This window comes from Mastomys coucha, unplaced genomic scaffold (genome assembly GCF_008632895.1).
Source record: "Mastomys coucha isolate ucsf_1 unplaced genomic scaffold, UCSF_Mcou_1 pScaffold22, whole genome shotgun sequence".
Lineage (NCBI taxonomy): Eukaryota > Metazoa > Chordata > Mammalia > Rodentia > Muridae > Mastomys > Mastomys coucha.
The window spans coordinates 69,097,260-69,122,030 of NW_022196905.1; the positions used below are offsets into that span (position 1 = coordinate 69,097,260).

A 24,771-nucleotide genomic window follows, 5' to 3' on the forward strand; every position below is an offset into this window, starting at 1 on the left:
CTGGAGGAAGTGGTTAGAAGGTGATTAGGTGAAGAAGCCACCAAATGAAATTAGTGTCCCCATAAATGTCCCATAAAAGTCCCTGAGAGTTCCTACATAGCATGTGTGCATGCCAAGACATAGAAGATGATCACCTGTGAACTAAACTCAAGAGCTCTCACTACACACCAAGCCCATGAGGGCCTCCTCACTGGGCTGTCTGCCTCTAGCATTATGGAAATGTTCTGTGGTTTTCAGCTCCACAATCCATGTTATTATGTATGACATAGCAGCTCAGCTGGAGTAGAGCAGACACAACTGGTAACAGTGTCAGACATGAGAACACATGCTATGCTTTGTTAGAATGTAGTACGTGGTCCCAGGATGAGGACACAGTAACTATACGTTTCTGAATTATGTGCAATTTTCAAATAATGAAAATAGAAAAACTTGGTATTACTTTATGACATTGCATTATCTGCTTACAATACTTGATTAATACACCGATCAATTGTTACTTATACACAAACAGAGGTTATTACATCACACTGAATTAAGACTTTTCAATATTAGTAATACTGCCAAAACTATACTAAAATTAATTACTGTTAAATTTTTTAAAAAAGGAAACTTTCAAAAATTAAATCTGAACATACCTCTAACATTAATTGTGTAAACTCTTCATTACTAAGGAATGTAGGTTTCCAGTCCTGTCGAATCTCACTAGCATCTGACTGTGCAGTGATCTCTGTAAACAGATTGACACATTAGTGGCATACTCTAATCACTGGGGGAGCACAACATGCTACAACCTGCCTGTTCTTCCTACTCAATGACAACAAACAGGCACAACTTACTGGTTCCCTTAACAGGAGGCCAGGTTCTAAAAATGTGAAATGTTCTCTTCTAGCATGGTATGGATAATGTAGTAACAATTTCTTTGGGGTTTTTATTGGGGAGAAAGGACAGAGAGGGTTTTGATACTCTCTGTGGCTGATAGGCCTAAGCTTGCTTCTAGCTTGACATAATTAATAAATAAAAACAAGCAGATTACAGAAAGATTATTCCAAACATTTTGAAGAAACTTTTTCCCTTGTCTTTTTCTTGCCATTCAACTAGTAATATCTAGAGTAGAGATTGTCGGCTCAAAGGAAAGTGGACAGCGGGGCCAGCAGGTCTGTTCTCAACAAAAAAAAGGACCTGTTTTTGCTAGGCAAAATGATTCCTCCTAATCTCAACTGCTTTATATTAGTTAATCCAGAGACTAAACTAAAATTTGGGGCAGAAACATCTCAGTGATAATCACTTGCAGAGTGGCTTTGGTCAGTGTCTTCTTTTCTAATGTTCGTAATAACATGGAGCCTCCTGAAGCCTCCAGGGTCCCTAGTGCATGCCTTCTGCCATATTGCTATTCCATTTTGCTACATAAAATAGATTTAGTTGGGGCTGGTGAGATGGCTCAGCGGGGAAGAGCACCGACTGCTCTTCGGAAGGTCATGAGTTCAAATCCCAGCAACCACATGGTGGCTCACAACCACCCATAATGAGATCTGACGCCCTCGTCTGGTGCGAAGACAGCTACAGTGTACTTACATATAATAAATAAATAAATCTTTTAAAAAAAATAGATTTAGTTATAAGAATGTTATAATAAATAATGAAATCTGAACTATTTGCTTAACATGTTTTCTTTTTAAAAACAGGGTCTTACTATGTATTTCAGGCTGGCTTCTAACTTATGATCCTCCTGCCTCAGTTTCCAAGTGCTAGGATCATAGATGAGTACCACAATACCGTAACATTGTTGTTGTTGTTTTTTCTTTTTAAATGTAGACTGTAACAACCAAATTAGAGATCAATGTGACAGGCTGTATGCTACCTTACTTTGTAGGGAAAAGTATGGATTGGATTATTTTAATATTTTGTTACCAGATAGTTAAATGTGTCACATTTACATATCAAATTTGGCATATTACAAGTGACTACACTGAACTATGACAAGTAACTAAAAAAGTATAGTTACTAATTCTGTGAAATAGTCAGGCTCTTAAAATTGCTATCAACTCTATATACAATTATAGACATAAATTCATTAAGATTTAGTTAATACAAATCTATTTTAGATAAACAAATACTTTAAAAATGTCTCTGGAATTTACCAAATTTCATTTTGTGAGAATTATACATCCAATCTTGGGGACAAATCTAGTTAATGCCAAAATTAATATTATATTGTCAGGTGGCAGAAATGTATGCATTTCACTTTATTTCATTCAACAATCATTTACTGAGCTCCTATGTTTAAGAAACTGATTTCACCGAATGTGCCGTGTAAACAAAGGGAGCTCAAGACAGCAAGAAGATCAATGTAAGTAACTGACACATTTACAAAAGAATCAGCAGCAGAGAATGTGGCATGTGTGGTAGATGCTAATGTAAATGAAAACATTCCCAAAGTATTTTCATGTTAGAGTCCTGGGAATCTAATCAAATGGTACAAAAATGGGAAAAGTCCGTTTAGGAGGAACTGACATGACAAAATGAATATATTTTAGAGAGAATGGGTTTGGAGACATGGAAAATGGTATCTAATAAGTTAACTAGGAATATAAAGATGAAATTATGCATCTGAAAATAAGATTCATTAGTAGTTGAATACAGATGCATAGCAGCTACAGTTATACAATGAGGTACTCACAGGAAGAGGGTTGAGAAATAAGAAAACAAGGATAAGCCTTAAGAAACATCCCATGTAGAGAGCAGGAAGGGGAAAGTGGAGGGTGGTGAATAGGAAGGGGAAAGGGGAGGGTGCTGGACAGGAAGGGGAAGCAGCAGAGAATATGGAGGCCATAGGAGAAGAAAGTCAATAGCAGGCAGATCAAGATTGCTAATTCTAACTCTACAGAGGTTAAAAAAAGAACAAAAACCTTTGCTGTACTGGGGATGGGTGGGTAATGTCAGTAATGAAATTAATGAAAAAAATTCAGAGCGTACTGGCGCACAAGCCAGTCTAGCAGTGGATTATAAGGGCTGGCAAGGAAAACGGCAGAGGCAGCAGTTAGCATCTGTGCTCTAGTTTTACTTCAGCTAAAAAGCATACATCCTTCTCTACTTCTTACAGTTTAGCATCTCTGTTACCTAAATATCAAAGACATTAATAGTTTCTTTTCATGAGTGATTCAGTCAAGATAATTTTCTTTGAGTAACAAGTAATTTGAGGTGTAGTGTTTATTTCCTAGACATACACCGAAATGGCCCTTTAAAATGGTCTGGAGCAACCTTACATGACCCAACTCTCAAATACACTTATAGCCTTCTAACACAAACCATGCTCAGTTATAATCATACCTCCTTGCTTTTCTGTTTTTGCACGTAGTATCTCTTTGTGTAAAACACTTTGTCACTTACTTAACCTAAAAAGACGACTAGGTTTAAAAGATTACCTATTTGTACATCTAAAACATTCTATCCTTTATGATAAAAGATCATGACAAAATGTGCTCCCTAGCTTACAGTTTACAAATACTACTCACTTGTACTTCAGTTATATGTTAGCATATCTGTCTCCCCGGCTTAAGCTGGGAGCCAGGACAATCATCCTAAGGACCTGGAATACAGAACTCACCAAATGTTTGTTGAATGAAAGAAGGAACACATTAGAAATCATTTTATCTTAAACATCATATAAATCATTATGTTTTAAGTAGGGGAGAATCCTATAAAAAACACACTCATTTTACAAAATCAGTACTTTACCTTTATGTTTGCGCAAAAAATCAATGCTCTTCTGTAGAACAGTAGACTTGTCCATCTTTCTAGTGTTTCCAGGAAGCATGGAGCCCAGTTCCTTAATGAGAACATTGAACTGGTCTCTACGTTTCTTTTCTGATTTGTTTCTAGATACTCTATGAAAAAAATAAATTGAACATGTAGTTTTTTAAACAATCTATTTAACTATTTACTATTTAACTATTTACACAAATAGTTTCATACAATGTTTAATTTGAACATGACTAATTTATTTAAGGTCAGAAAGGTCAGAAGATAATTTATAACCTACATACTGGCAATCTAAGTTCCTACCTGTAGGTATTATATTATTATAAATAAATACAACTATTATATTTATTATTTTCTATTTCATAGCTAACTACCTTTTTGCTTTGTCCTTGTCATCTTCTTCCACCAATCCATCAAAAATACTACTGTCATCTCTACAAGAGAAAAAATAGAGAAAGGCTGAGCAGGACTGGCAAGCACACCACAGCGACAGGCGAGTCCACACAGATGCACCTGCATCTTAGGCATCAAATGAATAGAGGCTTAGGAACCACTAACTTACTTTCTAACAAAGTTTAACTACAGTTAATTATATTTTAAGTCTTTCACATGTGAATTTTAAAGGCAGTGATACTCAGCTATATGTATGTATCAGGCTAATCAAGAATTTATTTAGTTTAAATATATCATTTCAAAATTTTCTTAAATTTTTTTTTACAGAAAATCTATATAAAACCAGTATGAAATTATGTCACTGTATTAAACAACCCACTTGGAATTATATGAATCATTATTCTAATAGTGAATTTTAAAAACATACCTGTCAACAATTGAGCTCATTTTAATACAGCTTACGGTAAACAACATAACACATTATGTTTTCGTCTTGTGGTAGACATTTGTACTTCTCCTTTTGAGAAAAGAAAATAGAAATGCTTATTAGTTTTCTAAAACACTTCTACAAAGTTATCTTGAGAATACTATTACTATGCAGACTTCAAATGAAGCTGGTATATTATTTTCAAGCAAATATCTTTGGATGGGGAATATTTTAAGCTTTTTTTTCTTCTAAAAGAAATATGGAAAAATTCAAATTATATTTCTACACAGCAATAAAATGTCATTTTTAATCTTCAGCATACACTTTGACTACAGAACTACAAACTGGCCACAATAATATAGTCTAACAAATATTTGCTGAGATTCTATTTTCTGCTAAACAGTACATATATCTTGTACCTGATGAGCTCAGTTCTATAAGCAAAAATCTGTATTGATCAAGGAAACAGATATCTAAACAATGAAAACAAATTACACAATAAAACTATATTGCCCAGTGGTATCACCCAGACAAGAAGCAACCAAGTGTGTCTGTGAACAGTACAAAGGGACGCCTGAGATAATGAGTCTTATCATGGGTCAGGATTTGTGTTCTTGAAAAGAGAGTGCAGAGGCATCCTCATGGTCAGAGAAGAACTCCTGGCTGAATCTGAACTCACATTTCCACAAGATCCTCGCTGGTTTCTATGACACTGAGGTCTGAGAAGCAATGGACTACAGGATGCACAGGCTGAGAGGATTCTGAGAAGCAGAAGGGCAGTGGGTAGCTGCACAGGCCATGAAATAGGACAAAACTTCACTTGAGAAAACCTAGAACTTATTTTCTTTACAGGCATGTTATAGGAATGTTAAGGAGATGGCAAACCAAGCAGCAAAAATAAGTTCCATAAAATGTCTCATATTGTTTCTACATTTAATTACAATGTGCTGTTTTCAAACTGAGTCACAAGACTAAAATTCCTTATAAAGCAGTTTTATCAAGCCATGAGTTAAGTACTTGAATAACAGATGACATTATTTCTAAACATCCTAAGTTTTGAGGTATAAGAGTTTTATATTATTGTTTACTTTATTTAGAATTTAGAAAACATTCTAATGTATAACTCTACTAAGCCAGAGAAGTTTAAAGATATTTTCACAGGAGATCCTAAGAAACTCTATCAGTGTTTTCATATGTACCTTCCTAAGAGGAAGAGAAACAAGCCCTTGAAAAATGATGATGCGGGGTTGGAGAGATGGCTCAGTGGTTAAGAGCACTGGCTGCTCTTCCAGAGGTCCTGAATTCAATTCCCAGCAACCACATGGTGGCTCACAACCATCTGTAATGGAATCTGATGCCCTCTTCTGGTGTGTCTGAAGGGAGTGACAGTGTACTCATAAATAAAAATTTTAAAAAAAGAATTAAAAAAAAAAAAGAAAAATGATGTTGCACGGCCTATGTGTTTAGGCTAACAAAATAGGACTAAGGGTGCTTACAAGATAATGGCAGGATCAATATCATGACAGATCAGTGTGACTCAAGTGTGTGAGTTAACATCTTAAGAGGGAGCACACAGTTACAGAACCTTTGAGTTGACCTAAGTCACCCTTCTTGATCAGAAGCCTGAGCAATGGCACTGACAGATGTCGGCTCTATCACTACAGCAGAAACGGTTTATACAAATAGAGTTTCAAAACTAAGGGACCAAATCTGTGCCTATGTGTCATCAGCATGCTTCACTGTCAAAAAGGAGAAAACAGGACAAACAAGGGGTGGCAGTGGGGCAGTAAACCTTTCTAGGAAGGACACTTCTGAAAAGATATAAAATGAATGAATCAAAATGGCCTAGAAGACTGACTGGCTCACTATTAGGCTACTCTCTACTACTGCCAAGAGTAATTTTCAAAAAAGTTGTTACTCATCTTTTAACTGTACTCACAGCCAATACACTCAACTTAGGACCACACTTGCTCAAGATCTTCTTTCTACTTTTCCAGCCAATTGATAGATACATCTTATTTAAGAGAAAAATAAAGGAAATGAAATGAGGATTAAATATCTCCAGAGCAAACCTTTCGAAGAGTGTCTAACAGAACACTGTGATAATAAAGAAACATAGAAAACACATAATAAACCAGGCTTTCAATACAAACTGGCAAGCTATGTTACACTTGCTCATCAGGAATATTCTGTTTTAGACATTATACCATGTCCCTACAGAAGCTCAAGAGAAATTCCAAGTATACAGCCTACTCATATGGAATAAAGTTTATTTATTTTTATAAAGTATTAACATTAATAAACCAGAAGGATAGGCAGTGTGTCTTTAAAGGGGTCAATTGCAATTACTTAAATGCAATTTACCAGTTTACCAAAATACAAAAGGATCAAGTTCAAGCTAGGAATTAAATGTTCCTTTACATAAGCCTCTTGAACTCCAAAGTCACAGACTTAGCAAGTGAGTCTGTATCACATTACTGATCCATGATGACAGGGTACTGAGGCACAAGTACTGGTGTGTGTATAAACACTACTTTTAAAACCAGCTTTACTTGTGAGCATACCAGGGAAGGGCAGACAGCATTAAACCAAGGAATCGTATCAGCAGGTTAGATGACAAATGTAGCTCTTTCTTGACATCACACACAACAGTACACAGAAGGAGAGAGGGTCTCAGAGACCACAGTCCATCTCTGGAATAGAATCCTTCACATAAGAAGGATTCTGTTTTAAAATAACCTGTAGTATTATTAATGGCATTACTCATCTTTCTGAATCCCATCTACTGTTGCCCACTACAGGCCTTCTTTCCAACTACTGCCACTGATCAATACATTAACACAGTTCATCAATCACTATTTCTTAGCTGAAAAAGACCAATAAAACAAAACCCTACTCGCCTTGACACACCAACCTTCTTTAGCTACTGTCGTATTTTTTTTCCTTTCCCTAGGAAAACTACAGTGTCCTTATTGCCATGCTTTTATTTTATAATTTGGACTCCCACATGTAAGCAGATATGAAGTTTATTGTAAAGTGGTTTTAGGAAACTTACTACAAAATCAGAAGCCCTCCATTGCCCATTCTCTTTCAGTAATAAAGTCTGCTACTGGGAACATCTTTGCTACTTTTGACTCTTTTGTTTACAGATACAGTGCCTAGATAGTTATAATTTACTGATTGGCCCAATGTACTTAAATAAGCCTTTTTTTGGATCTCTAAAGTGTCTAGATTTTTAGGCATCTTGGTAATTCTACGAGAATTTAATTGATTTAAGGAAACGGGGGATTTTTAAATTTTCAATTAATTCATTTCTTTTTATGTATATGGGTCTTTTGCCTGCTTGTTTGTATATGTACCACATGAACGAAGTGCCCACAGAGGACAAAAAGAGGTCAAAATCCCCTGGAACTAAAATTACAGGTGATTGTAAGCCACTAGTCGATGGTGGGTATTGAATCTGCATTCTCTGGAAGACTAGCCAATGATCTGACTTGCTTCCCTGGCTAGTTGTTTATTTTTTGTCAACTAGGCAGGAAATAGTTATCTAAGAAGAAGGAACCATAACTGAAAAAAAATGCCACTATTAGATTGGCCTGTATGTACACTTATAGATGTATTTTTTAAATTAGTGATTAATGTAGGATGCTCCAGTTGATGCCACCCTTAGGCAGTTGGTCCTAGGATATGTAAGAAAGCAGTCTGAGCAAGTCAGTAAGCAGCACTCCTCTATGGCCTCTGCTTCAGTTTCTGCCTCTAGTTCCTCTCTTGATTTCCCTGTGTAAAAAGTGTGACACAAGAGTTCTATGCTGAAAAAAATACTTTTCTCTTCAAGTTGCTTCTGGCCATGTTTTTAATCACAGCAATACATACCCTAATTAAGACAACTGCAGAGCAATCTTTCCACCCTGAGGATTTTTTTTTTCTTTTCCTTTCTTACATTGTAAACATATTCCCCCTCCCAACTTTCCAATTTTGTAATTCTGAAGTTTGCATTTTCAGCTGTAATTGCAACTCAAAGCTAGGCCTCAGCCCTCTCAATCTCCCCTTCTGAGTACTTTCCCTGGATTAGTAGCTATGAGTTTGAAAGAGAGTCTACCACAGGCTTGAATACTTGGCCCCCAGTTAGTACCACTATTTGGGAAGGATGAGGAGGTATTAGCCTTGGAGGAGGAGGTCAGAGTCAAGCTTTGTGTTTTAAAGAGCTTCCTGCCATCGCCAATGTGGTGTTTCCTGCTTGTGGTTTGAGATGTGAGCTCTCAGCTCTGTCTTCAGTCACCATGAATTCTAACTCTCTGGAACTATAAACCCAATAAATCACTCTCTTTTACAAGTTACCTTGGTATAGTTAGTACTTTATCACAGCAGGAGAAAAGTAACAAAAGGCTGGTTTTTTTCTTTGTAGTTTATCTAGTTTTGTACTGATTTACTACAAACTCATAACTAAGTACACTTTCTGTATCTTATACTCAGTATACACCCTACCATTTTCCAACTGTTTTCTCCGGAACTCTCTAATCTATTCCCATGATGTCTATTTGTTATTTATACCCAATAACAGTGCTGTCATCTAGGGGTCAGAACTCACTATTATCCTGATGATTCCCTAGGTATCTGGTTAAGTTGTTTTCTGTTCCCTAGGTGCCATAGTTTGATCTCTAATGATGGCCCACAGCCAAATCTCAGGTGTTGAAGGCTCAGTTCCCAGGCAAAGGGGCTACTGAGAAGTTGCAGAAATGCTGGAGAAATCAGGTTATCAGTACCCTAGTATCCTTTTTGCCTTTCTGCTTCCTGACTACCACAAAGTCAGAAGCTTTACCACCATAATGCTCAGGCTTAACACAAGCAATGACACCAACTGACTGAAACTACAAACCAAATTGGAACTTTCCTTCTTTTAAAAAGTTGCTCATCTCTGGTACCTTTAAGAATATCTACAGCAAATTACTCTGTTTCAATACCACCATCACTTTCATTTCTAGAAATCAAAGAGTGCTCTCAAGTTATGACAACTTCAGAGACTCTCTGGTCACAAGAAGTTTCTCAAGCCTCCCACAAGCTTAAGAAACTACACTCCTTTTGCTTTTCAAGGTGCAAAATTTTTGTTGCTATTATTTTTTTCTCCCATTCTCTTGTTCTTATGAAGTATTATTTGCATATTTACTTCTTTTTATTTAGCTGTGACTGGTTAAAGTTGGTCAACTTTACTGGATTGAGAAACATCTAAGACAGTGGTTCTTAACCTTCCTAATGCTGTGACCCTTAAATATAATGCTTCATGTTGTGTTGACTTCCATCCATAAAATTATTTTGTTGCTATGCCATAAATGTATTTTGCTACTGTTATGAATTATTATATAAATATCTGATGTGGAGGATGGTCTTAGGTGACCCTGTGAATGGCTGAGATCATCTAAGAGGTTAATGATGCAAGTCTCTGGAAGTACATGCAGAAGAGACAAAGTCACCTGAATCCTATGGGCTCTGACATAATAAACTGATTAGTCATTTGACAGACCCATATAAGAAGGCATTATTGGGAGGTGGTAAGAGGTGAGATAAGAAGAGGTTAATGATGGCAAGATCCAGGTGCCTGTATCTTGTCCTGCTTCTTCCCGTATCCTGCTCCTTCCTCTGCTTCATTTTCCTGCTGCCCTAATGTCCCATCTCACAATGAGCCCAGAAACCCAAAAGCAAATAACCATGATTGACTGAACCCAGAATCCAAAATAATCAAGAAGTCTGTCTTTCAGTAGCTTGTGTCAGGTACTATCCCAGTGATGAGGTAGCAGGTACATGGCTAGAGTCTGTCATCTGTTTAGGTGTCCTCATTCTCTCACCACTCTTAGGTTTGCACTCCTGTAACAGCCACTGAAACTGCCATTTGTAGTCACAAGTACTTCAGTGCTACATGCATGGCCTGCTTCCCTGATTCTACATGATCCTTGGTGGATGTGCTGTAAGTGACCACTTCTGTATGGACTTAATGATTTCTTCTCTGAACTTCCATGACAGAACATTTCTAGCTTTTCTACTCAATTTAATGACTGTTGCTTCTCCAATAATAAGCATTAGTCTGTAATAGGGCTGAACACACTTCCTAGGTAACTGAATGCAAACTTTTAAGTACTTCTTTATGCCAAATCTTTATGCCTAAATCTATTATCTTAGTCCAGATTTCCAATGTCAGAGCCTTAAATACATACTGCCTTTTTTTTCTTTTTCTTCCTTCCTTTCTTTTTTTTTTGTGACAGGTTATCACATGGCCCAGAATAACCTCAAAATTTGGATCCTCTATCTCTGCCTCCCAAAAAGGCATGTGCCACCACATTCTGTATCACAATGCCTTTCTGACTTATCTATAGCACGTGTAGATGTACACATGCATATAGTGTATGTATATTATAGTTATGCACATGTACCTGCACATACATACCTGTGTATAAACCAGGGAGTTCTGGGGATCCACCCATCTCCATCCCTTAGTGTTGGGATTACAGGTACACAATGTCACAACAGCTTTTTTCATGTGGGAGCCAGGGATCTGAACGCAGGTTGGTCCTCATGTTTGTATAGCAAGCACTTTGCCCAGTGAGCCATCCCTCAGTCACCATATTCTACAGGTTTTCAAAGTCTCTAAAATATACATTTACTCAGAGTCCTGACTTTCTTCCAGCCATCTGTTCCACTCATCTCTCTTGCAAGTGGATCTTCACTCATACTCTGCATTTCCTAGGACATGCGTACTCCAGCCAGTTATACCCTGTGCTTCAAGCATCGCAGTCATTGCTCCTGCTGCTGCCACTGCAGCTTCTTTTCTCTTTCAGAGCTACATGGCTTAGCACCTGCCATTTCACTCACAACTAAAATGACTTTCAACATGGCCTTCTCTTGACTACCTGATGAAAGCCATCATCCATCTCTAGTATCCATTTTAATTCTCTTGATAGAACTAATGCTTGCTTTCCTTGAAAATTCAATCTTCATGAGACACTGATAGCTTCAGTCCTATTAATCATCATGTAACCATTAATTAAAGTAACACATAAACAGTAACTACTGAATAGAAAAAGTTCTGAGTTAACACAGGAGCGAAAAGTTTTAAATAATGCTTTCCTCAAATAAGTATGTCAAGTAATTTCTAAGTTCTTTTACACATTTTTTCCTGGAAAAAAAAAAAATCAATACAATGGAGCATTATAGTTCACCTTTACCTCTTTCACTTTTATATCTTTAGAATGGAGTCTTCAAAACCCACGGACACAAGGCCCTCTTCTGTATGACTGACCATCAGAACTCTGTTTTAAAAAAAGAAATGTTAAATATATCCAACATATAAATTTTATCACAAAAACATTTTAACTAATTTAGCAAAATTTAGAACTTTGTTACAAAAATGTATAATAAAAATTAAATTCTATAAACTGATTACATAAAAAGAAAATAGTTTTAAAACTATAAACAAGGCCAGGGACGTAGAGGAAAATCAAATACAATTACAAACCTGCTCAGATAAGGTCCCAGAACTGAGAGAAGTAGACACAACCCCCACCCCATCCTTGACCCAGAAGCCAAGCCCAGTCTATAACTACTCATAATGAAAAATCAGTTCTCTCCACGGGAGTCTTGGGATATAACTCACTCTGTAAGGGCAGGCCTCATGCCCAGCAGAAGATGGTCAACATACAATAAACTCAGTGGCATTTTTCAAAGTTCTCTGTCTCATAAAGTTTTCATAAGACTTTCCTTAAATCTTATAGGTCTTTTGCATATATATTATGGCTTCTAGTTTGGTGTTTTTAGGAGATTCTTGTGTATACAAACGTGTGTCTCTGTGTCTTCATATGTATCTTGTGTTTTTTCTTTGGCTTTTTTTCTGTGTGTTTTGTTCTATTCTGTTTTTATCTTATTTATCATTATTCTTTAGATGCCTGTTTACAAAGAGGATGCGGATTCTAATGGGGAGGGAGGATTCTGGAGAAGCTGAGGACAGTACATCGTATAAAAAAAATCTAATAAAACTTAATAAAAGAAAGAAAAAATAAGATAAATCACTTTTAATCCTCTACAGAAATTGAACCGCAAGTGTTTCTAAAAATTACGTAAGTATCCTAATGGACATACAGTATCAGTAAGACTCACTTTGGATTTAAAGGTACTCATAGGCTACAACTCAAAGGACTGAGACCTTCCACATAGGTCAGGAAGCAAACAAAACCAGGACATATGTACTCATACCTATACTATACAAAACAGACTTTAATAAAGATCTATCACAAGATAAGGATATATATATGTATCTACATACACATATACTCATGGATCATGTCACTCAAAAGCTACAGCAAATATAGATGCATACTCCACCAACAAGCATCCAAATCTAAAAAGCAGAGTGGAGGGAGATAAAACACAGACAGATCATCCTGCTAAAAATAAAAGCAGACTTACATTATAGACCAAACGTATATAGAAAGAATATTTCATGCAAAACCTACAGAATGTACACTATTTTCAAATGTACTGAGAAAATCTGTACAATAGGTCACGTTAGATCATAAAAAAGGTTTTAACAATCTTAAGTCAGAAGTATGCTTTCTAATCACAATAGAATAAAAGCAGAAATTTACAAATGTGCAAATTTAATAGTACACTATTACAAAACCAAAAGGCTAACAACCAAATCCAGAGGGAAATTATCAAGTATTCTGAGACAAACAAACACGTCAAAATGCATGGGAATAGCCATTTAGAGGTTAAATGCCCACAATAAAAATCACCACATCCAGAGCGCTACTCTGTGATGGGCACTTGCCTTGATACACTCTCAGCCTTTGGTCTAACAACCAGCTCTGAAAAATGAAAATTAAGAAGCCTCAAAGAACCAGAAAGAAAAACAATCAAGTTCACAGTCTACAGAAGGAAGGAAATAAGACCAATCAGAATAAGGCCCATCCCCAAAATCAAAAAAGCTAAGCCTTTAAAAAATATATCAAATAAATTGATATGCCCTCAATTCTATTATATAGATTTGGGTAAGTCAAATGAGAAATAGAAGAAAATTCAACTGCAGCCACAGAAACAAGACTGCAAGACATTATTTAACACCACCAGACAAGGCAAACAAGAAGCTGGATAAACTCCTACAAATACATAATCCACCAAGATTTACACAGGAAGAGAGTCTGAACATATAAATAAATGAATAGGTAAGTATCTGAATTATATAAATACACTAATCCAATAACCAAAAACTACTCACTAAGAGAAACAAAGACCCAAACTGGCTTCACGGATTCCATCAAACCCTGAAAAGTTAACATCTTTTTTCCTCAAACTCTTCCAAAGAACATGAGTGAAGTGAGTCTATACTGCAAACATGAGCATCCTTTTTTTTTGTTTTAAATAAGCATTCTCTCTCCTGTGCTCATTGAGCATCACCTCCTTTACAGATTTTCTTAACTCCAAAGGGAGACAAAAAAAAACAAAGTCCACTATGGCTGTGCTGTGATGGCTGAACCTGTCTGTGACCGTCACAGGGTAACGCCTCACCTAGGAGGGAAGCCTGAATATGCCTGAGAGGGAATCTACATTTGGCTGACTGGGGTACCAGCCCCACAATGATGTGAGCAGTACCATTCCCTGGGCTGGGGCCTGGGCTGTACACGAAAGATGAACAAAGGCAGCTGAGCAAAGTGCTTTTTCCCCATCTACTTCCTGACTGACTATCCGTGCAGTGTTACCAGCCACCTCAAGTTCTGCTGACTGGTATGCTTTCTCCTCAGCACTCTAGCAACTGAGCTAGAGCCCCAGCCAGGAATTTGCTCTTCGTAAAGGAAAGCTGTGGTTCAGTTGGTAGAGTGCTTGCCTATCAAGCACAAAATCCTGGTTTAGTGACACACCAAATAATCCAGGCATGATAACACATGTTTGTAATTCTAGTACCCAGGAAGGAAGGCAGGAGGATTACAAGTTTAAAGTCCTCTTCCCTCAGCTACATGGTAGGTTCAAGGATAGCCTGGGCTACACCCCCAACTCTGACTTTTAAAGGGGTTGGGGGATGTCTGAGACACATGAATAGTTTGAAATGTACAGATCTTTTGACCCAATAGTTTCATTTTGGGAAATAAGCAATCAGAGAGGCATCCGAAGTTTTATACTCATTGCAATATTACTTAACACAAAGCTAGATAAATACTATATATCCAATTTGTACTTATAGTGGCATCAAGACCTAAAACAAAGTTACAGCATATGATGGCTTCTGAGATATTTAAGGAATAATGGTTTTCACATTCTCTTCAGTGCATTCTAAAATTTCCTCCACAATGCAAAAACATGCATTCTTCTTATAATTAGAAAACTGGAAAAAAAAAATCTGGTGTTCTTTTTATCCTACTATAAATTAGGTGTCTAATACTACATCTCTACCTACATGTAAGAAAGAAGATTAAAATATATATTATTTATTTAAAAAAAAACAAAAAGTTACTTTCTTATATATTATTCATATTGTTTATTGGGAAGAAATTCTTTTAACTTGATTTAATTAATACTAATTACCGAAAGACAACTGAAAATAACTTAAGTTAAAGACTAAAACTATAAACTTTCTATAATAATTTACAGACTAAAACTATATTTTTTTAACCCAACAGACTACAGATTCATGACCTACTTTAGAATTCAATTTATTAAATTTGGTACCATAAGCCTTTTATTCGCTGATACAAACAATCAAAAGTAGTGCTGAAGTTTAACTGGTATGTTAGGAACATCAATATTCTTTAAAGCCACACCCCAAGCCAGTTTATGAACCAAGCCTTGTAGTGGTACCACGGAAGCTTCCAGTCCATGGCACTACAACTCTAACTTAGAAGCTTATCAAATGTTATAGAATGAATAATTTCTAAACATTATTAAACAAAACTAAAAAAAAAATAGTATCAAGTTCTCTTAATAAAATATAAGACCATTTCAACAATTCAATTGATATATTTCTACAAATATTATCTAAGCTCTATGTTTGTATAGTATCCAAATAAATGAGAACCTACTTTCTTTTCTATAAAACTACCTCATTACTATACCATGTTAAAAATATGACATAGTTTCTAATGCACATTAAAAATGATGCAATGTGATTTCAAAGTATGAAACAGATATCCAAACATAACCAAAAACCTCAGATTTTGTTTTTTAAAGTCCATTAACTTAAAAAGCCAAATATGTGTGAATCTCTTAGAGAGGTCCCAAAATATTTGAGAGAGAGAAAAAAATAACTGTACCAGCTTAAAAGTATAGCCTTTTATTAGTGGCATAAATCTTCAGGAGATCCATTAGGAAATCTGATTTTGTAGCAATACTATCAAAACACAAGGCTTAGAATTTGCTCATGAGAGACATAGACAAGTATAAGTGTGTGTGTGTGTGTGTGTGTGTGTGTGTGAGTATGCAATATATATATATAACACACACACATATACACATTACTCAATGTACATTGCATATTTGCATGAAAATGTCCTTAAGTAACTCTACAGAAGAAGAGAAAAACACACATACACAACTCCATGTTGCAAGTAAAAATTAAAGAAGCAACACACCACACAGCATTTTCACAGGGCTGCTAAAACAAATTAGCATACACTTCACTTAATAACTTAATAATGTATAGTAATACATTGTATCTTTTTATCCATCCCATCAATGAGACTATACTTAAAAAAATGTCACCCAAAATAAATAACCTCCTTTTCAAGCCTTGAATAGTTCTGGGGTTTTTGCAGTATAATTACTTCAGTAAAAGTGCAACTGTGAAACAAATGTAGAGACCCACAGCCAAACACTAGACTGTTTTGGGAATCCTGTAGAAGAGGGGGAGAAAGGATTGTAGGAGGTGGGGGTGGGGGATGTCACAGACACAACAATACAACACAGAATCAACTAACCTGGTTTCCTAGGGGCTCAGAGAGACTGAACCACCAACCAGGAAGCCTGTGTGAGACTGGGCCAGGCCCTCTACAGGCTACAGTTATGTAGCTTGGTCTTCCTGTGGGACTCTCCAGTGAGAGCAAGATCTGCCTCTGACTTCTGATACCTACTTTTGAGACCCTTTCCCCCACTGAGTTGCCTCATCCAGCCTTAATAGAAGAATATGTGCCTAGGCTTCCAGCAACAGCTGGCTATGCCATGGCTGGTTGCTAGCTGTGGGAAGCTTGCCCTTTTCAGAAGAGGAGGAGGAGATTTAGAGGAAGAGGAATCAGGGAGGGGGAGGGGCTGGGAAGAGGAGGAGGAGAAACTTCAGTAGGATATAAAATTAATTAATTTTTTTAAAGGACAGTTGTTTTGAATTATTAAAACCTAAGTTAATTGCCAAGTCATTTTTTTGTACAACTAAGTACACCAAGCAAGTTCACAACCATCTGACTAACTCAAATAAACACTCTGAACCACAGATTATTTAGAAAACATGGGCCATAAAATATTTTCCTTTTATAAAATAACTACTATACTTATTTGTACTTAAGACAAAATTAACACTCATTAATATAATGATATAAGACTTAGGGCTGGAGAGATGGTTTAGCAGTTAGGAGCACTGACTGTTTTTCCAGAGGTCCTGAGTTCAATTCCCAGCAATGACATGGTGGCTCACAACCATCTGTAATAGGATCTAACGCCCTCTTCTGGTGTGTCTGAAGACAGTGACAGTGTTCTCATACATTAAATAAAATCTGACTTACATATACTACACACACACACACACACATATATACACATATATATTATTACTTTTTATATTATACTTTTTATATCCATGTGTGTGTATGGCTACTTTATCTTAGTCTTAAGTGACTCAATATGAAACAATGGCAAGTCAAGGCTACCTCTGAATCTGCAGTGACAGGCAGATGAGGATCAAGCTACACACACGCACATCTTTGCAGCCACTAAGAAGCAACTGTGTGAGGACCATGCAGATGTGCAGACGGCAAGTACTCCATAAGCAGAAAGCTGTGACAGACTTCAGATCTCAACATGAATCTTGGTTATAAAGCTGACCTTGATGTACACAACAGTCTGGAGATGTCTACTGATTATCTTCATGTTCACTTTCTCTTCCTGTCATCTCTACTGTGCTAAACCCGTAGAGTGAATTTATACTTCACATGTTACATTTTTCAATTCTGAAATTCCATTTGATTCATCTAATTTTCATGGGATTTTCAAATATTAGGCACAAACCCTAAACCCTATTTTCCACTCATACGAGTGCTTAGCTTTAACTCAAGGCTTGTTTAGGTCTTTCTCATCACTCTATTTTGTGGTTATTCTTATGGTTTCCTTAAGAGTCACAATTTCCTTTTTCTTTGTATGTCAAGAAAATTTCCACTGTATTCTAGACACTCCAAACATTGTCATGGGACTCGAGGCTCTAGTAAGGGCCTGTGGGAACATGACTTTAGGTTTAGACCACAGAGTCTCAGCTGGCCTTCTGTGGGTGGTGGTCCCCATGCAAGTTCCATTTCTAAAGCTTCAGCTTTACTGTTCAGGAGGTCACCATCTATATGCATAGCATGAGCTGTGGTTTATTTTACAGGTCACTTCTCTGCTTGGTGAGATCTGTTCTCAACTCAAGTAGCTTGAGTGTGGTTGGGACGGGGTATAGACACACAGAGCTATCTTCTTTTATGATTCCCAAGTCAGGCTCCAGCTTCCAGGGAGCTTTTGCACTTCTTCAGGCTAAAGACATTTTTCCTTCAACATTTTAAACGCTTATGCCACCATGGCAATGGAACTATAATTCTAAGTGTTTGGGGTAGAGAAATCTCTTTTCCAGAGTCCTAAGACTCTTCAGCATATCCCTCCTCTTGCATATCCCTGCACAGGCAGGTCGGCTTTGACTTCCTCCTCAGCCTGACTCCTACAATGTACTTTTCATGCTTGATTTTTGTCTCCTAACCAGAATTCTTAACTCTCATCAGCCAAAAAGGTTTATATATTCTGCTTTAGCCACTTTATTTTACACATTTCACAACCAATTTATACATGGTATCTTTGAGTCATTGATCATTAATCCACTAAGCCTAAGATTTCTTAGTATTTCTTAATAGCTGCAACTCCCTCTTAACCAATGTTTATAGGGAAAGGGGGTTGCAATCAGAAAACAAAGTTAATTTTAAAAAAGAGTAGTAAAAAGATAAATGATAGCATTTATTGGGTAAAAAAAAAAAAAAGAGTATGAAGGAAAAGCTACAGACTAAGAAATGAAACGAAACTGGCGGGTAGTGGCAATGTAAGTTATCTGTTAAAAGTAAGGGTTATCTCCTCAATTCAGGAAAGGGTCATCTCCTAAATACAGTCACAGGTTTGAAAATGTATGTGAGTACTGAGGTCATACCATCAAACTTAATTCCTGAGAAAGATTGTGGTCAAGAGTCTGGAAGCGGGTTTCACCTTAAAAAGAGGAAACCTGGGGGGCTGGCGAGATGGCTGAGCAGGTAAGAGCACCAACTGCTCTACCGAAGGTCCTGAGTTCAAATCCAAGCAACCACATGGTGGCTCACAACCACCGTAATGAGATCTGACGCCCTCTTCTGGTGTGTCTGAAGACAGCTACAGTATACTTAATTATAATAATAAATAAATCTTAAAAAAACAAGAAAAGCTGGGCAGTGGTGGCACATGCCTTTAATCCCAGCACTTGGGAGGCAGAAGCAGGTGGATTTCTGAGTTCAAGGCCAGCCTGGTCTTAAGAGTGAGCTCCAGGACAGCCACAGAGAAACCCTTTCTTGAAAAACCAAAAAAAAGAAAAAGGAAAAAAGAAAAAAAAAAAAAAGGAAACCTAAGGCACAGATACCATGATGATAACAAGATATAAAGTGGGCATTTCTTACTGTGTCATGTGATGCAGAAGACCCATGAGAGGACACATATGTTTGGAGAGAGTGTAACTAGGACTCTACCGTGTCAGAGCATTTGCACTACTTGCCATGCAAAGCTTCGTTGCTCTCACTTCTTCCCTGATCTCTTCTTCACTGAGAGAGGAAAGGCAGAGAACTTTACCTGGTATTCCTGCTGGTTCTGGTTGCTGCCGCTGACTCATGCTGATTCAGCAAAGACCTGGCTGTTTCTACTAGATCTAGCCACTTGTGCTGATTCCTGTTTTGGTGAACTGGACTTTTGACATCCTGACACTGCTGAACTAAACTACTGGTATCCTGACAACGGAGACTGGAATCAGCCCAAAGAACTACTTCTAAACAGGTCCACATCCTGTTGTCCTACTTATCATCTTTTCTCCCCCATCTTTGGACAGTGGGTTGGGGAGGGGCAGTTGAAGCATTTGAGAACGGTTATTAAAGAAAGTTTTGAAAAACTGAAGTCTACAAGATATAACAGTAAAAGGAAAGGGAGACAAAAGCAAAGAGGTAACATCATGTCACTATGTTCTGAGCTAGTCTGAGAGATCTAGTAGACTAGTGTTACGCCTTGACTGCAGGGTGGTTACATAAATCCACACCATGATAGAAAGCCATGAGAAAGCGCACGCTGTTTGGGATAAACGTGGGAAAGAGAAAGGGATAGAGTTTCTCACACAGTGTCAAACAAGGGACAAAAAATACCAAAGTTTTTCTTTGGGGTATTACGAATTCTGAATATTTCTTTGAGTTTTTCCTCTATGAGATGCTTAAAAGTTAAGACTGCTGGAGTCAGATTGTGACATTTATAATCTAGCACCTGAGAGGCTAAGCCAGGAGGATAACAACTTCAACACGAGACAAAACAACAAACAAATGTTTCAGACTTCAAAGAATTATACCAGTACTATGGTCTAAATGTGTCCCCACAAAATTCTTATGTGGTGGCTTAATCCCCATTGTGACAGACAGTATTACAGTGTGGGCCTCTGGGAGGTGGGTCCTGAATGGGATTAGTACCCTTATAAAAAGTGCTAAAGGAGCTTGGCTCTTCCTTTTCTTCATGTGAAAAGCAGTTTGGAGGATGCCATCTCTGAAGCAGAAAACAAGTCAACAGACACTGAATCTGCCAACACACTTGGACATGCCAGCCATCTATAAATTATAAAAATTAAGATATTTTATAACTGTGGCAAAAGAGATTAAGGTAAAGAGCTGGGTTGGGGAGACCCTAGTGCTTGCCACCCAAGTATAAGGACCTGCATTTGAATCACCAGAACCCAAATAAAGTTGGGTGCAATAGCGTTTCTGGACTATGAATCACAGTGCTCCCATGGTAAAATCAGATGGAGACAAGAAAATTTCTAGAAGTTCAAGGGTCAGCTGGCCTAGAAGCAAACAAAAAACCTGTCTAAACAAGATATCTCAGCAAAGACCAACACCCACAGTTACTGTCTGACCTTCATATATGTGCCACAGCACATGCATACCTCCACACACACACCAAAGAACTAAGAGACCCATTTCCAGTGCCCTTGAAAGATACTGCATTGTCCCTGGTCATCAAGTTTTTGTTCAGCTCAATATTTTTCAAAACATTCCTACATTTGTTTCTTTGATTTCTTCTCTTATTTATTATTTGTCTTACAAATCATTTTGTACCTAAGACAGTCAGAAGACTTGCAAGTCTCTTAGGCTGTACAAAGCTCCTGATTTTAACTATCAGGCAAAAGGCTACGAGAAGCAAATGGGGACAAATCTTGAGAACAGATGTCACTACGCAACTCCCCTTCTTTACTGGCAGTCTTTAGGCAATAGCCTAAGTGTGTGGTGGAGGATGCTATCCTCTGCCAAAGCAAAGGAACTGCTTCTCTGGGTTGAACAAAGGCTTCAGCGGGTTTCAAACTCTTAGGTCATACCCTTTGCTCATCAGGGCCCTAACAGACATAGAAGGACTCACATTGCGTCTCCTCTCCAATTCTGTTACAATAATAAACAGAGTCAGGACAACCTTCTAGAGCAAGCTCTGTGAAGCCAACTGGACCAATGTATTCTGTAAAACCATTTTTAAGCCCCCTGACTTCAATGAGTGTATCTTAAACTAAAATTGGCTAACTTTTAAGTCTGACTTTTTATTAAAGTCACAAAGTTATCAAAAGCAACCAATATAAATTTTAAATAAAAAATGTGTATGTATGTCTGTATGTATTTTTCTTACAAAGCTTATAAGTCTAATGAAACAAAAGGAAATGGTCTACAATATTAAGAGAGGGACCTGGGAGGGGATGGGGAGGCGCTGGAGGGTGGAAACAGGGCTTAAGTGGGAGTTACTGTGTTCAGCTTTTTAGAGTAAACTTATTGGCAAAGCCTGAAAGCTTTCATTCCTTTTTTTTTTTAAAGGTTTATTTATTTATTTTATGTATATGAGTATACTGTAGCTGTCTTCAGACACACCAGAAGAGAGCATCAGATTCCATTACAGATGGTTGTGAGCCACCATGTGGTTACTGGGAATTGAACTCAGAACCTTTGGAAGAGCAGTCAATGCTCTTAACCAGTGAGCCATCTCTCTAGCCCAAAAGCTTGCATTCTTAAAAAAATAAAATACAAATAAACCAGATGTAAGTATTATCGACTTGGTCAAAACCAAAAGGTAGAAAACTGAGGTGGAGAAGGAAAAGGGATAAGATGAAGAAATGCAAAGAAGTCCCATTATCCTCCTCTTACGAAACAAGGACTTAAAATGCAATGTCTAGGTAATGTGAGTATTGCATTATTACAGCACAGGCACCATTCAAAGAACTAAGAAGACTGTTCCATGGCAGCTGACGCCAACAACAGCAGAGGATGACAGTATATGAAATGAAGTCTCACTTTCTTAGTAGGAGGTAAACAGACATGGACACAATTCAAACTTATTATATCAAGAAATAAAAGTAGATTACAACAAAGAAGGCCGAGTGCCAGATCAGTTCACTTCTAAGAATTATCTACCAGTCCTCCTCAAATTTTCAAGGCCCTGAACAGAGTATACTTTAAAATGTTTAAAAAAAAAATCATTCTAGAAAATCAGAATTACCCTATCAGAACTAGACAAAGACATAAGAAAACCACAGGCCAATATATTTATTAATATTAATAAAAAATTAACATGGATAATTATACACAGAGACACATATATAAAAATTATTACTGGATATAGGAATTGAGTCTATGAGTAAATAAAAGCAAGCACCGTATGACTGGTATAATACTTCAATTTATTTTTGTAGCTAAAGAAAGCACTCTAGTAACATCTTTAGGGAAGACTCTCAAGGCTTTTAACAAAAGATAATGAGTAGAGAGGACCTAAAGGCAAGACAGTTAAGCTCCTTTAACACACAAGGAGAAGAATGACGGTCAGAGTGAAGTAAGCCCTTGTACGAGGTATTCCAATTATGCCTCACTGACTCATCAAATATTAAACCATAATCATTAAAGTGACTGTTTCAATGCTGGTAATCAGAGTGTAGATTTAACTTGAGCTAAATGTCAAACAATTACTATTAGACTTTTAAACCATGTACTAACCCTTAGAGACACAAGCAAGCAACGAAGCATCAAGTGTTTATTGAAAAAAAGTCTGTAATGTGTCCTAAGTTCATTTAACAAGCACTAAATTTCTGTACTTTCAGTAAGCACTCTGTGCTTGATTTAAGAATAATCACAAAGAGTTTAGACTAACTTTACCCTTTTTTTTTTCCAAGAGTTTCTCTGTGTAGCCCTGGCTGCCCTGGAACTTATTACTCTGTAGACCAGGCTGGCCTCGAACTCAGAAATCCGCCTGCCTCTGCCTCCCAAGTGCTGGGATTAAAGGCATGCGCCACCACTGCCCCGCTCCTAACTTTACTTGTCAAGGCAGTACATTCTCAAATTCCAAATAGGAAATTAAAGCAAAAATTAACAAAAACAGAGCTGAAAACATAAATTAGTACAGCCGTTATAGAAAACAGTATGGATAGTCCTCAAAACATTAACAACAATCCATCAGTTACACAACTGTATATAAAAGAACTACAAATATGTTGAAGAGAAACATGTTTCTATGCTTGCTATATCTATGTTCCGTATTAACCAGTAAGTGGAAAAAATTATGTTCACCAAGACAGACAGATATTTAAAGGGATATGCATATATGATAGCCTATATTTCAGCCATAACAAAAGAAGCCCTTTCATCTCTTATAATAGAGGTGGTACTGGGTTTAGCCAAGCACAGAAAGACAATTACTACATGATTTCACACTTACATGGAATCTGTAAGAGTTGACCTCATAGTTCAGACTACAAGAGTGGTTACCCAAAACTTGAGGAAGGTTAAGGAAACAAGGAAGGGAGAAAGGCTCACTTATGGGGTACCAATTTACTGTTCAGACAGGGAGAAGCACTGGGGTACTATGGTATTCATCACTACAGATAGCAATTATGTACTACTAATTCCAAAAGCTACAAAAAAGATCTCAAGTTTCCACATAAAGAAACAAAGACACATATATATATAATACATATAATCTGATTTAAATACTACATAATATACACATGCCTTGAACACTATATGGTACTCCATTAATATGTACAACTTTAAGGTTTGTATATCAGTTAAAAAATGAATATTTTAAAAGTTATGCATATTGACTCTCAGCTATAGAAGTAAGGACTCGGCTGACTCGGTCTTCAATTGACCACCTTCCTCCCTATTCTAAAGGCAATTAGTTTCAGGCAATCCATCTCACTGAACATCTGAGTGGGGCTAATGAGAGAAAAACACTGAGTATCAAATTTTACTTTAAATTTACACACACATGAGTTCACAGCTACTGCACTAACAGGGGCAGCTGCATATATTACTACTTTTGTAATACACTGAAGTTTTATCATCTAGTACACTAGTCAACTTTTTTATATTTTCCCACAAATATTCTGAAAATAAGCACAACAATCTCTTTTCAAAGCAGAGTTAAGCTTACCCACCCAATTCTGACCAGAATGGGTGTATTTAGTTACTGCATGCAGCTTCATGTTTGTTCATCTGACACAGCAGAATCTGATACAAGTCCATGAAAACCCTCTACTAAGGTCCCTAAGAATGCTCCTTTGCCTCTTGAGTATTAACTTTATTATTTTTGGTGAAATGCTATTTGTTAACTATAAATTTAAACAACTATGAAGTATAATCATGGTAACAGAACTGGGTAATTATGTGAGAAGTTTTTTTTTTTTTTTTTTTTTT

At 37.0% G+C, this 24,771-nt stretch overlaps 1 protein-coding gene across 7 annotated transcripts in view; it reads right to left on the reverse strand.

Annotated features, from left to right (window-relative positions):
• Positions 1–24,771, reverse strand: part of Clock (clock circadian regulator) — a 78,370-nt gene that overhangs the window by 43,746 nt on the left and 9,853 nt on the right. For 5 of the 7 annotated variants that reach the window (XM_031342782.1, XM_031342781.1, XM_031342780.1 and 2 more), the window contains exons 3-7: positions 11,794–11,877; positions 4,580–4,669; positions 4,134–4,193; positions 3,736–3,884; positions 636–727 (exon numbers count right to left, since the gene is read on the reverse strand). In XM_031342782.1, the coding sequence (XP_031198642.1) occupies positions 636–727; positions 3,736–3,884; positions 4,134–4,193; positions 4,580–4,626 (348 nt within the window). In that variant the 5' untranslated portion in view covers positions 4,627–4,669; positions 11,794–11,877. Of the gene's footprint in view, positions 1–635; positions 728–3,735; positions 3,885–4,133; positions 4,194–4,579; positions 4,670–6,518; positions 6,594–11,793; positions 11,878–24,771 lie in introns of those variants that run through there. The other 2 variants (XM_031342779.1, XM_031342783.1) reach the window with 2 other exon arrangements.